This window comes from Sinocyclocheilus grahami, unplaced genomic scaffold (assembly GCF_001515645.1).
Source record: "Sinocyclocheilus grahami isolate Dianchi unplaced genomic scaffold, SAMN03320097.WGS_v1.1 scaffold6.1, whole genome shotgun sequence".
In the NCBI taxonomy this organism is placed as follows: Eukaryota; Metazoa; Chordata; class Actinopteri; order Cypriniformes; family Cyprinidae; genus Sinocyclocheilus; species Sinocyclocheilus grahami.
In genome coordinates this window covers 859,591-872,122 of record NW_015505185.1, presented here as the reverse complement: position 1 = coordinate 872,122, position 12,532 = coordinate 859,591, and the positions used below count along the sequence as shown (strand labels likewise).

The 12,532-nt window shown below is 37.9% G+C and overlaps 1 protein-coding gene across 4 annotated transcripts in view; it reads right to left on the bottom strand.

Moving 5' to 3' along the window:
- Nucleotides 1-11,816, bottom strand: part of LOC107586923 (large proline-rich protein BAG6-like) — a 16,650-nt gene extending 4,834 nt beyond the window's left edge. Inside the window, exons 1-20 of one of the 4 annotated variants that reach the window (XM_016274505.1) lie at nucleotides 11,623-11,816; nucleotides 11,025-11,141; nucleotides 10,736-10,853; nucleotides 10,267-10,511; nucleotides 10,116-10,187; nucleotides 9,490-9,612; nucleotides 9,180-9,361; nucleotides 6,528-6,657; nucleotides 5,952-6,155; nucleotides 5,509-5,731; nucleotides 5,367-5,426; nucleotides 4,925-5,244; nucleotides 4,443-4,527; nucleotides 3,890-4,200; nucleotides 3,344-3,623; nucleotides 3,079-3,248; nucleotides 2,337-2,390; nucleotides 1,494-1,596; nucleotides 1,170-1,294; nucleotides 654-788 (exon numbers count right to left, since the gene is read on the bottom strand). In XM_016274505.1, coding sequence (XP_016129991.1) covers nucleotides 654-788; nucleotides 1,170-1,294; nucleotides 1,494-1,596; nucleotides 2,337-2,390; nucleotides 3,079-3,248; nucleotides 3,344-3,623; nucleotides 3,890-4,200; nucleotides 4,443-4,527; nucleotides 4,925-5,244; nucleotides 5,367-5,426; nucleotides 5,509-5,731; nucleotides 5,952-6,155; nucleotides 6,528-6,657; nucleotides 9,180-9,361; nucleotides 9,490-9,612; nucleotides 10,116-10,187; nucleotides 10,267-10,511; nucleotides 10,736-10,853; nucleotides 11,025-11,108 — 3,024 coding nt within the window. In that variant the 5' untranslated portion in view covers nucleotides 11,109-11,141; nucleotides 11,623-11,816. Of the gene's footprint in view, nucleotides 1-653; nucleotides 789-1,169; nucleotides 1,295-1,493; nucleotides 1,597-2,336; nucleotides 2,391-3,078; nucleotides 3,249-3,343; nucleotides 3,624-3,889; nucleotides 4,201-4,442; nucleotides 4,528-4,924; nucleotides 5,245-5,366; nucleotides 5,427-5,508; nucleotides 5,732-5,951; nucleotides 6,156-6,527; nucleotides 6,658-9,179; nucleotides 9,362-9,489; nucleotides 9,613-10,115; nucleotides 10,188-10,266; nucleotides 10,512-10,735; nucleotides 10,854-11,024; nucleotides 11,142-11,242; nucleotides 11,597-11,622 lie in introns of those variants that run through there. The other 3 variants (XM_016274500.1, XM_016274492.1, XM_016274484.1) reach the window with 3 other exon arrangements.
- Between the last annotated feature and the right edge of the window lie 716 nt (nucleotides 11,817-12,532).

Sequence of the window (12,532 nt, the reverse complement as noted above, 5' to 3'; positions counted from 1 at the left end):
TATATATATATATATATATATATATATATATATATACACGATTCTCTCTCATAAAAGGCTCATAATTGTATGGCTGTGGTCCGTCATACACGTATGAATAAACAATTACAATTTCCTTAGCATCTGAACTGCCATTGCGATCCATTGTGTTCCTATTGTTTAAGTTGACCACGCTCCCTCCAGTTACGTCACTTTCGGTTTGCTGTTTTTCAGATGCGGAAGTAAAACTTTCTTACAAACGACTCCAGAATTTTTCTTACACAAACTAATCGGTTCGCTTCAGAAGGCCTTTATTAACCCCCTGGAGCCGTGTCGACTACTTTTTATGATGGATGGATGCACTCTATTGGACTTCAAAATCTCAACACCATCTCTCTGCCATTATAAAGCTTGGAACAGCCAGGACATTTTTTAATAACTCCAATTGTATTCATCTGAAAGAAGAAAGTCACATACACCTACGATGGCTTGAGGGAGAGGGCAATCTTGGGGCAATTTATATTTTTGGGTCAACTATCTCTTTAATGACTAAATAGAATGAGCAGGCCACATTCAAACTAAACAATGTTCACAGTATGTTAACCAAGACCATCTTGACTATGCGAACATCCAGCACTACACACTAACCAACCTTCATAACTGGTGGAATCTACCTGTGTGTGGATGATGTATTGAGTGATCTGTTCCTCTGTGATGGGGATGTGCTCCAGTATCACTTGCAGCCTCATGGTCATCATACTGGTTAACCAGTTCACCAGGCTAGGGTTGACCTCAGCTGACATTGTCCTCTAATAGAGAGGCGAAATGTAAATTCACGTTAGGGATTAATTGAGTGTACTTGAACATACAATACTTTCCTAACAAAAAAGATGAGTAAATTTTTTTTTAAATATGTACATTTAATTTTACATTACATTTTAATAACTATTTTAATGTCCCCTAACATTTTCAGGTTTTCCATGACTGTGAAATCCTGTTCTGATGTGTCTAACCCCTAACACCTTTATCAATAATTGCTAAGTTTCCTTCATCAACGCAAGCCCCCACCAACATGGAAATGTCTCCTCCGCAATTTTATTTACAGTGAGCAGGTGTAGGATGAACAATAAAAGAATAACCAAGACGAAAAGGGTTGTAGGTGTCAGATGTCAGTTGTTTTGGGTACTAACAAGGCGATGGTTGATGACGGCAGTAAGGGCACTTTGTTCTCCATTTAGACAGTAGAGGTTGAGTGCAAGACACTCAAAGAGAGCACGGTTACACAGCTGCAGGAGACGAGGTCCAAACGTTTGATCTGAAGGAAAAAAACACATTTAATGCATTTCATGTTTTTGTGTTTGTGTGGAAATTTAGTTTCTGCATTCCTACAGAGCCCTTGGACATGATAAAAGAATGAAACTGCAAGCTAATAATAAGCTAATATTTGGTGAATGCATGTTGTGTTGTCAATCTAAATAGAGACTGATCTCATGACACTTCTTGTCTAGACATACCGGTGCAATGCAGAATGTGGGTGGCAATGCCTACAAGTTGTTGTCTGAGAAAAGCCCGGTTCGTCTGGGTGATATCTACCCCATCTCGGACTGCGACGGTTGACTAGATGGGATGAACAGGAAGCATACACCTCAAATTTGCATCCGTTCCATTGAGTGGAAAGCTTGTTTTCATTTTCTTTAAGCTAAGCAACATCATCTTTGGCATGCTTTGACTTCATATCATATAAAATCATATACTGTGTTTGCAGTAATTCACTAATAATGGAAGTCTAGGCACAACACATTCCCGAGTTGAAAATTCAGCTTGTATTTTCTTAAAATGCTTTATACATTAATTGCCCCATACAAATGTGTTATTCAAGTTATTCAACATAACCCTGAAAGCAGTTACTATAACTGCTTTTTATTTTAAAATATTCAAATTGTAATTTATTCCTGTGATGTCAAAGCTGATTTTTGAGCAGCCATTACTCCAGTCTTGAAGTGTCACATGATCCTTCAGAAATCACTCTAATATGCTGATTTGGTGATCGAGAAGCATTTCTTCGTATTATTACCAAATGCTGAAAACAATATTTTGTGGAAATAAAAATATTTTGTAACATTATAAAAGTCTTTACTGTTATTTTTGATAAATTTAATGCAACCTTGTTGAATTAATTTCTTTCTAAAAAAAATAAATATTGCTTGTATATAGTGTATAGATGTCCACTTTACATTTACAGTACTTGTTACAAACTGAGAGATCAGTGGAATTTATTTTGTGTAGTAATTGCCAGTGTCACAGAGCTTTTCATAGTTAGTTTTCAAAGAGTCAAGAAAGAATCCAGGGATTCTTACAAAACTTTCTGTGATGTACTCCTCAAGTTCAGCAATTAAGTCATCAGCAGCTGCCTATAAAAACAGAAAGAAAAAATAAGACATGAAAAGAGAAACAGAAAATAGGGAAAACTGAAGAATCAGACCAGAGAAAACAAAAAAAGTGTACAGGAGAGGACAAATATGCAGAATCAAACAACTGCAAAAACTCCTCAGAAACGTAAGTGTAAAGTAAGAAATGGGATGTGATACAAGATTCTTTACAAATAGTTTCAAATAATGATGTGTGTACATTCCTTGACTGCTGTCAGTGATAACATCCTGTATGTCACATTCAATTACGTAAATATTAAATTACGCTTTATCGCATTTACATTAATCTGTGTGTTTATGTTGAAGTTGTATTATCCTGTCAGGGTTAGTAACTTGTAAAAACAGACAAGGCAAATGGCAAATCACTTTCAAAGCAACCAAACTACAGTGACTTCCTGTTTTGAATTTCAATTTAGTCAAAGCAAAACCATGGGATATTCAGGATATTTAGGGCACTCCAACACAGTTATGTTTTTTGGAGGTCATTGTAAATATTTTAGACTGCAGCAACATTTTAGATGTTTCCCTTATGTAACGAACCCATTACATGACCTGTTGAGTCTAATCAGGTGTATTTGATTAGGGAGGCATACAAGATGGGCAGTTTTGGGGGGTATTCCAGGACCAGCATTAAGAAGCGGGGCACTTGACACTGCTAAAGACAACTTACAGTGATGTTGGTCTCCGTGGGTTCACGGCCTTGCAGGAAATGCTCAGTGAAGAACTGAGCGAGTTGGGGCTGGATACGACCAAGTGGCTGGTGTTGCCCATGGAGCAACAACACCATGTCCACCATGGAGAAGTTCTGACAGACCAAAGCCAGTAGATCACCGAAGAAACCTAAACACATACACATGTTCTTTAGTTTTCCTCATTCTGCTTGGATAAAAAAAAAGGAATGAACTAAGGAAATGTATTAACCCCAAAAAGCTCACCCATAGCATCTCCAGTACCAGGGGTGAAGATGTTACTAGTTTGGGAGAGCCTCTGGATGAACTGTGCGATGCTCTCGGTTTCGTTTTGAGGGGTTCCCAGAGAGCCCATCATGGTGGACAGGACACCCTGCACTATCCCAGTGAAGAGCTCAGGGTTCAGACCTTCACCGGCTGTGGCGGCCCCAGGAGCACTGGCTGCGTTTGGTGTGGCAGTGGGAGCTGTAGGGGTCGAGGTGGGAGGCTGTCCCGCAGGAGGCTGAGAGAAAAGTGTTTGGGAAGCCTGATGACAGAGATGCAGATGTCTTATACACACTAGCATGCATTACAAAAACCAGTGAGAAAAAGGCAGAAATCTAGTGTTCTGGCAAGTGAACAGGAGCTGTCAAGAGTCAAAATGGGGAAAAAGCCTCAGGATATGTTGCTCAAGATAAATTAATTCATATAAGTTTGTCATGGTATCTATGGCATCAATGTTTGAAAATGATGATGAGTATTGTAATAATAAAATCTGGAAAAAAGTCTATATAGCCAAAGGAGACTATTCACCTGCATGAAGTCTGTGACCCCCTGGATGAAGGTAGGGACCCCAGGCATGGTGACTGTTATAGAAGGGCCCTGGCCGCCTGTGGCAACAGCTCCTCCCAGTAGAGACCCCAACAACTGCTCAAGGTTTCCCCCTAAAGGATTCTCCTGAGGAGGTGGCGGTGCAGATCCAGGTTGAGGAGTGCTGGTATTGGTACTATTAGACTGTGTGGACCCAGAACCACTTGTGGTGGTCGTGGTGGTGGATGGAGTGCTTGTAGAAGTGGACGTGGAGAAGGTGAATGTTTGTGAGGAGGAAGTGGTGGTTTGACTGGCTGTGGATACAGAGAACAGTAAAATATATTATACTATGCCCTAATAAAGAGGCATTTTACATCAGTATTACATAAAACATTTTCATTCTTGAGAATATCAGGTACATCAAGAGGACTATGATCTCATTTGAGCTGATCCACTTGTCAGTTATCAAATAAAATACTCAGAACTCATATGTTATCGAATTTAAACTAAGCAGTGTATGTATTATTATAAATTCAAGTTTTTTATGCAACTGTACCCATCTGCCCTGCAGCCCCTGACAAAAGCTGGCTGACCAGTCCACCAACCATCTGATTCAGAGCAGCAGGAGGGAAGTGTCCAGCCTGAGAGGAAACACACACATCCGTATAAAACCAACACACAATGAACAAGTCTGAGCTAGGACTTCTGTAAAAATTTAAAATATGAAATGACTGCTTCTGAATTTAGCAAACTGCAATTTCCGGTGCACCACATTGCAGGCTTACAGGAACTCATTACAAAAATATGACAGAAACTACTACCACAGTTTGCAATGGGAGAATACAATAGCGGAATCTTTTAATGGAGATTTTAGTGGAAATATGTAGGCTTGGCATCATATAGAGTTCATTAAAAACTGTAATCAAAACCATTTCAAAATTAAATTCATAATACATTGATTCATGTGGTGGAACACATTCATTCCTGTCTAGAATTTACACCTCTATATTCCGGAAATATCATGGGAATTTCATTCACCTGTCCCGGCTGTTGGCCCATCATCGGTGGCACAGCTGCTCTGAGGTTAATAGTGGCCCCCCTTGTCGTAAAAGTAGGGCTGGCCATCCTGTGAGTAAAGGAGGGTCTGGTGAAAACTACTCTGGCCTGAGGTGGGTAGGGGGGCACAGGGGCTGGATTGGAGCCAGAGCCAACGTTTGCTGCAGGTGGTGTGGTCTGTTGCCCCTGCTGGCCAGTAGAGGCAGCGTTTGCCATGACCATGGCTTGCTGAGTGACTTGATGCACAATGGCTTGCATGAATTCTGGAGGTAGACCTGGAATCTGAACAGTAGGGGGGGCACCTGCAACATGCAAACATGTGCATTACATATGGTGCAGATGCGGATCACACAAAATCTGAACATGTTATCATCATGTATATAAATATAACTGTATTCTTTTTAAAGACAATTTAAAGACTAACCAGGCTGTCCAGTGCCAGCAGCATTCTGTTGTCCATTTGCCTGTGTAGCATTGCCAGAATCTGAAACATTAAACAATTAATTTAAATTCAAGTAAGGAAAAAATGGTTACACCACTTACACACACATACAAAAGAAACCCACCATCAATGTTCATCTGCATCATCACTACAGGCTCCATGGTTTGATGACTGATCCGGATGACTCTGGGCCCTGGCTCTGCGCTTTGCTGATTGGCTTGACTAGGCTGAGCAGCAGGCGTAGGTCCCTGGCGTTGCTGATCTGATTGGCCAGTAGATTGAGGAGGTTGATCATCAGCTGCTGGTCTGTCATTGGCTGACATAGTCACAGTAGTTCCAAGATTCAACTGCAGAATGTTAAAAGTTAATTGACATGTTTTACTTAGGCCTACTTCAACAAATTACTATTATAGACCTTGTGTCTCAGTATTTCCGGTAACTCTGGAAAATTTACTTCTACCAAAAACACCTCAGTACTCATCTATGAAGTGCTCTTCAAAACTTTCACTTTCAGGGTTATGCAGTACATGTTTCCCACTGCACGAGTCTCACAGACCACATCCTTACCTGCACTGGTAGGTGATGCACGCCCGCTGGAGTCAGCACAGAGGAGGTGTAGTGAGACATGGGGCGGATAACGTGCAGGTGTCGAGGAGGGTTGCTCAGGAGGTTACACCGTAAGTCGCTCAGGGCGACCAGGGCGTTTCCCAAGAGACGAAGGGCCTCCCCCACGAGGTTGAGAATGCGTTGGTCCTCATCCCTCTCTTGAGTCTGTTGTTCAAAAAGAAAAAAAACAACAGATATAAATATTTAACCTAGTCACTGAAATGATGCACAAACACCAATTAATCAACCTACTGTCATATTTCTGAATTGAGGTATTAATTCTAAGCTACAGGATCAAAGCTGTTAATGCAGTACCGTGTGAAACAACAAATCACTAAATGTTGATATGACTACATCGCTAATCAAATTTTTACATCAAATTTTTCATTGCCTACTGAAAATGTGAAAAGACGTATTTTTATATTATGCTGGCTGAATGACTTATCGTGGCCTCACTTCCAAAATTCATTTTCATTCACATCAAAGTAATTACGGCGCCTGTGCTCTTAAAACATTTATGATGAGTGGGCTTCTTACATTGTTGTTGTAGTCTGCAGTTGTGGCCGCCTCTAGAATGAGGTGAGCTCTCTGAATGAAGGGCTGGAGTCTCTCCTCGACTCTCCTCAGCTCCGTTAACATCTCCACCATCTCAGCTGGGCTTGGGTGGCTGATGGAAAGGCAGCAACAGGATAATCATAAATCAATGTTTCTATATGCAATGTGCATTAAACATTGAACATCAGGGCATGACTTTAATACACTTATAGCGGAGGAAAACAAAGGTTTACACAAACTGCTACTCGGTTTATAGATTACTGTGTAAGAGCAAGTGAAGTAGAGCATGGTTAAGTATATAGTGAATAAATTAAACAAAACAGACTCTGCTTAGTCAACAAAACAAGGCAGCTTACACTAAACATAACCTTTAGTTTGACACTTCAAAAGCAAGTCACTAGTGGTAAGAATGGTGGTTTGTCTGACTTTTAAAACTGAGTAGGATACAGGAGTAGTGGGAGCTTCGCTTTTCAGTGGCTAAGCAGACACATCCTATTACAGCTAAACTCCCACTGATGGTTTGCATCTGCGCTGATTAACTGCACATGAAACAAAGAAAATGTGACTCATCATCTGTGTGGAGTGTTATTCTATGTATTATATTATATCAACTATAAAAAAAAATCGAGGATCCTGCACTCTTTTCAATCCACATGTAACATGATTTCAGGTCATAAATTCTTCCAAAAAGAGTAAAAAACTCAATACTAGTAATTCATTCTCTGTGTATACAAAAAAGGATTACATGGCGAGATGCTAGCAATATTCTTTTATTGTTACAAAATGCAAAAAATGTGCAAACTAAAGTGCTCAATGCATTTAAAATCTACAACAAATGTTTCAGTCACGCAGGACCTTCCCCTTTTTTTTGGATACACAGCAAATTAATTTCAAGCATTGTATCATCTACTCTGGTTTTTGAAAACCACACTGATCACATGCTTTGGAGTCAATGTCTCAAATGGACAATAAAATCATTGTTTTACTAAGGGAGGAAACATGAACAGAGACTTTTATGGAATTTTAGGTTACTTAAAAAAACTTGTTCAAGGATATTGCATAGTTATTTAAGAGTAAGCTAGCTTATAATAACTTACCATGCATAATAGTATATTTATATTAGTACAATATGTCAGTACAATTTTTTTTTAAATTAATACTTTTATTCAGCATTGTCATGTTATTACAAAAACACTATTTCAAATGAATGCTGTACTTTTGTATATTCTATTCATAAAAAAAATCCTAAAACTGTTTTCAAAATTGATAATAATAAGAAATGTTTCTTGAGCACCAAATCAGCATATTAGAATGATTTCTGAAAGATCATGTGACACTGAAGACTGAAGTAATTGCTGCTGAAAATCACAGGAATAAATTGCATGTTAAAATATATTCAAGTAGAAAACTGTTTTTAAATTGTAATAATATTTCACAGTATTACTGTTTTCAGAGTCTTTGTTTTTGATTAAATGCAACCTTTATGAGCATAAGAGACTTCTTCAAAACTATTTAAAAAATATATTTGTGACCCCAAACTTTCAGATTGTAGTGTAGATATAATTGTTTTATATAAATTGTTTACTAAATAGAATTATATACAGCAAGATGTTAGTTTCCTAACTTAGTGAGGTTAATCAAGGCGGCAAACGTACATTTCTTAACCTGATGTCAAATGTCAACAATCTCTAAGGTAGACTGAACTGAATTCATGCCTACTCCTTCAACAGCAAACCTCAATCTCCCAGTTTTAAGAACTCTCTCTGTTTCACCTCACGTTGTAGGCGGTTGATTTTAAAGTGTCTGTACATTTCCCACAAATTTCATTATGGGGCCAAACCAAAAGGTAAAATTAGACAAAAGGAACATTGTTGTCAGGTGTTTATGAAACTTAAAGACAGAAACTCACAATTATTTTCCAATTTGTTAGTCATTCCTTCAGAAAGAAACAGAATCTATCTTTCTATCTTTTCTATGTGGCAATTCACTGGTGATTCAAATGGATTTAGCAAATTTGGTACACAGTCATAGTTTAAGAAACATTAAAGATTTAACCCCCAAAAATTTTTACATTTCCTTCTTTCATGTGGATTTTCTTATTGAATTATCAGAGGTAAGACCAGATAAATATTGTCACATGTATCATAATTACCAGGCAGTAATTCTCCCAATAACATATTTTAGAAACCACCAGATTTTCTACTCACAATACCAAAGCCTTAACATGGTAGGAGGAAGAAGTTTACCAGATTTAGAGTAAATCAACAATAATCTGTTCAAGTGGACATTCCTTGACCTATTAAAAAACACACCCCCAAAATTTCCCACTGTGTTTAAATAACTTAACAAGAATAAATAATGACTAAAATAGCGACAGAGTTACATTATAACTGCTGTATGCAAGATGGTTATTCCTTTAACTTCTTGACTTACATTTTTGACTCATAACTTCCATTAACTTCAATTTAATTAAAAGCATGTTTTGATAGGAGCAAAAAATGCTTAGCAAAACAAAACCATTTAAGGAACAGTTAATCCAAAAATGAATATTTCGTCACATACTCATATTAATAAATCAGGATTTATTATATTATTAAAATAATTCAATTATAATTATGACTGAACTGGTCCTACCTGAGGCCTGCTGGAGGGGGTGGAGTACCCTCAGTCTGGGTGGAGGAGGAAGAGGATGGTGGGGTACTGGACGGAGGAGGAGAAGTGTCCATGGGCTGTACAGTAGGAGATGTATTGGAAGTGGAGGAGGTGGGTGGAGGTGCAGAGTCCTCCTGAGATGCTGAGCCATCCTCGGGCTGCCCCTACGAAAGAAGGCAGAGATGAGGGAATAATCAAACAATCAATAAGCAATGCACATGCACATTTATTTCTTCCTGATTCTACAGTATGCAATAAGCAAAGCAAGGTAATTCTCAGGAATATAGCTTACCTCCAGTCTCTGGATCACAGCATTGGTGTCTCTCAGCAAGTTCTCAGCCAATAACAGCCGCAGTCTGGGCTCACTTTGCAATGACTGGTCCAAATCTATCTGAACATTCACAGAGCCATTGGTCTGGAAGAAAGAATTATATGGCATTATTATTTTTCAGTAAATTAGTTTTTAAAACACATTTTAAAACAACCAAGAAGTTGACCAAGAAACACATACAGTATATATGCTAATGCTAGTCAAGGCTGGCTGTTTTTTTTATAAATATATTAATATTTAACATGTTGTTGACTGTGATAGCAAATAGCAAAGCTGAATTACTCCAGTCTTCAGTCACAGAAATCATTCTAATATGCTAATTGTGTGTTAAAGAAACATTTCTTAAGCTTTGCTGCTTAATAGTTTTGTGGAAACTGTGATGCATTTATTTTTTCAGGAATATCTGATGAACACAAAATTCAAAAGAGCAACATTCTATCTATAATTTTTTTTAGCATTCTAAATGTTTTACCCTTATTTTTGATCAACTTAATGCATCCTTGTTGAATAAAAGTATGAATTTATTTATTTTTGCATGCAATTTCAACCACAACAAAAGCCTCTCTTTAGTTCACAATGGTCCTCACCCCCGTGCTGGTACTAACATGTGGATTTCTCGCACTGTCTCCCAGGCCTGTCATCATCTGCTGAATGGACATCTGAGGAATAAGAATACATTAAGCAAAAAGAACAATAATCAAATAATACAAGTGATACCGAGTATAAAAAAGATTCTACCTGAATTTGCTGAGGGTCCATAATGTTAACCGGAACATTAAAAGTACCCAGCATAACATAGCTGTTTGCATTGCGGTCATGCGTAGGCCCAAGAGGAGTCCCTTGAGAGCTACTGGTTGAGTTTGGGTTCTGATTTCCTCCCTGTGTTGCCCCAGAGGGCCCTGGTACACCACCCGAGCCAGAGCCCTGTTGGGTGGTCTGCGGTGGGGCCCGCTCTACCAGGTGAATTACTTTTCCCTCCACGTCTAGACAGAGATGGATGAACAGGGACAAGTACAGAAGAGTCACAAGACTGCAAAGGGAACATTATTCAAAAGCACATGCTGAGTTGACCAAACAAAAAAAAAGGTGTAGTTTCACTTTGCAATTCAACAGAATTTGCTTTATATGGAATCGTATTCACACAATGTCAAAAATAGAGTTCCCTCGAAGGATTTGGAAACTGCTGTTTTTATGCAAATCAACTCACTGTACTCTGTTAGGGTTTTCTCATCCTGAAGTACTCTGCCCTGATAAATGAGTCTTTGTTTGTCAACAGGAATTCCAACAGAGGGTGATATGTGCTCCTTAAACTCTTTCACGGTCATCTAAGAAGCGAAACGAGAAGCTGTCAAATTCAAAAGACAATTGGCAGACAGTGGACTTCTGTCTTTATCCGCATTCACAAGACTTGCTCTTCACCTTAAATTGTGGTCAAATGCAGAATGCCAAGTCATCATTATAAAAGATATGTAACAATGAGAATAATACCAGCTTACCTGTGTCTGAACTGTGTAACTCCTGCTCTGGGAGTCCAGGGTTTTCACAGTCACCTCTATGTTATTGTTTGAATGTTCTTCCATACTGTCTGTATTATGCTAGAAAACAATGATAACCAGGTAGAAAGTTTAAAAAAAGAACCTGCTGTCTACCTCTGAACATGTCAAATCCTAGAACAAACTACGTTACGGCGAAGGAATAGCGTTACATTACACACAGGCCACAACTGATACCCAGCTGTCACGCACACCCCACCTTTCCAGAAGTTTCTTGATTTCCTAGAAGCATATTCTAGAAACATATGCTTTTAGACATTGAAAGCTATTTAACTGTAAATACAGCCTATTGAAACAGTCTAGAAACACCTGCTACAAACAACCTGCTAACAGTCACTTGCTGCTAAATGTCCATCAAACAAACAAGCGTTTATATATAGTGTTTTTAAGATAACATATGTCCATTTATTCAAAATACATTACGTCTTCACGCATTTCGACTGATTGTCATTGATAAACTAAACAGCAAATAGAAATAAACAGACCAATTAAAGTAAGCTCGAGCTGTGCGAACATGTTAGCTCTCCTATGTTTGTCCTACCTCGAGACGCGGTTATTCCTGGTTGAAATTCGTTGTTTTGCATATACACTATGCTTTCTGCGTTTACTAACAGTATGGCTGTAATTTGAGCTTGTTTGTATAAAACCGACTAGTTAATACATCGATGTAGCGAAGCTAACAGCATCGCGCTATCATGCTAGCCGGTGTTGCGCGACAAGCTCGAGGAAGTATTCGGTGACGTCACGGCGTTCTCATAAACTCTGTAAACAAGTTCTTTTGTACCTGTTCTTTTTTCTGTTCATTTTTTTTTTAAATTATTATTTGTATTAATTTATTCATTTTTACCTGTATTATTATTTATATTATACTGTATATTTTCTATTTATTTTTTGTAGTTTATATTTGTTCAGTACCTTTATATTAAATGTTGGAAATCAATAACAAAAATTAAAAAAAATAAGAAGTTCTTTTGTAAGCTGTAAAAACTGTGAATCTTTTTAAAAGGTACATTATTTTCTTGCTCCCTAGCATGTAGTAGATTAATGTCATTCTGTGTTTCATATATTATAATAAATATAAAAAAATAAGTTATTTTGTAAAGAACTGTAGGTTTAAAATTAATTAATTATTAATTAATTAGTTAAATATTAAAAGTAATAATAATACATCTTAATGGAAAAATAAAATAGCATTTTTACACTCATTGTTAACACAAACAGGCCTAGAGCTAGACTGTGCTATCATGAGATTTAGCTATTGAAACACAAAAGTCTTAATGGATTTCACATTTCTTATATGTTTAGTTTGCCTTTGGTTATGCATAAATAATTAACATAGACTACTATCCATATACCCTGTTGAAAAAAACCAGCGTATGCTGGTTAGGTATGTTTTGAAGCATGGCTGCTGGTTTGAGCTGGTCCTTTGCTGGTGCTAAGCATATAGCTCC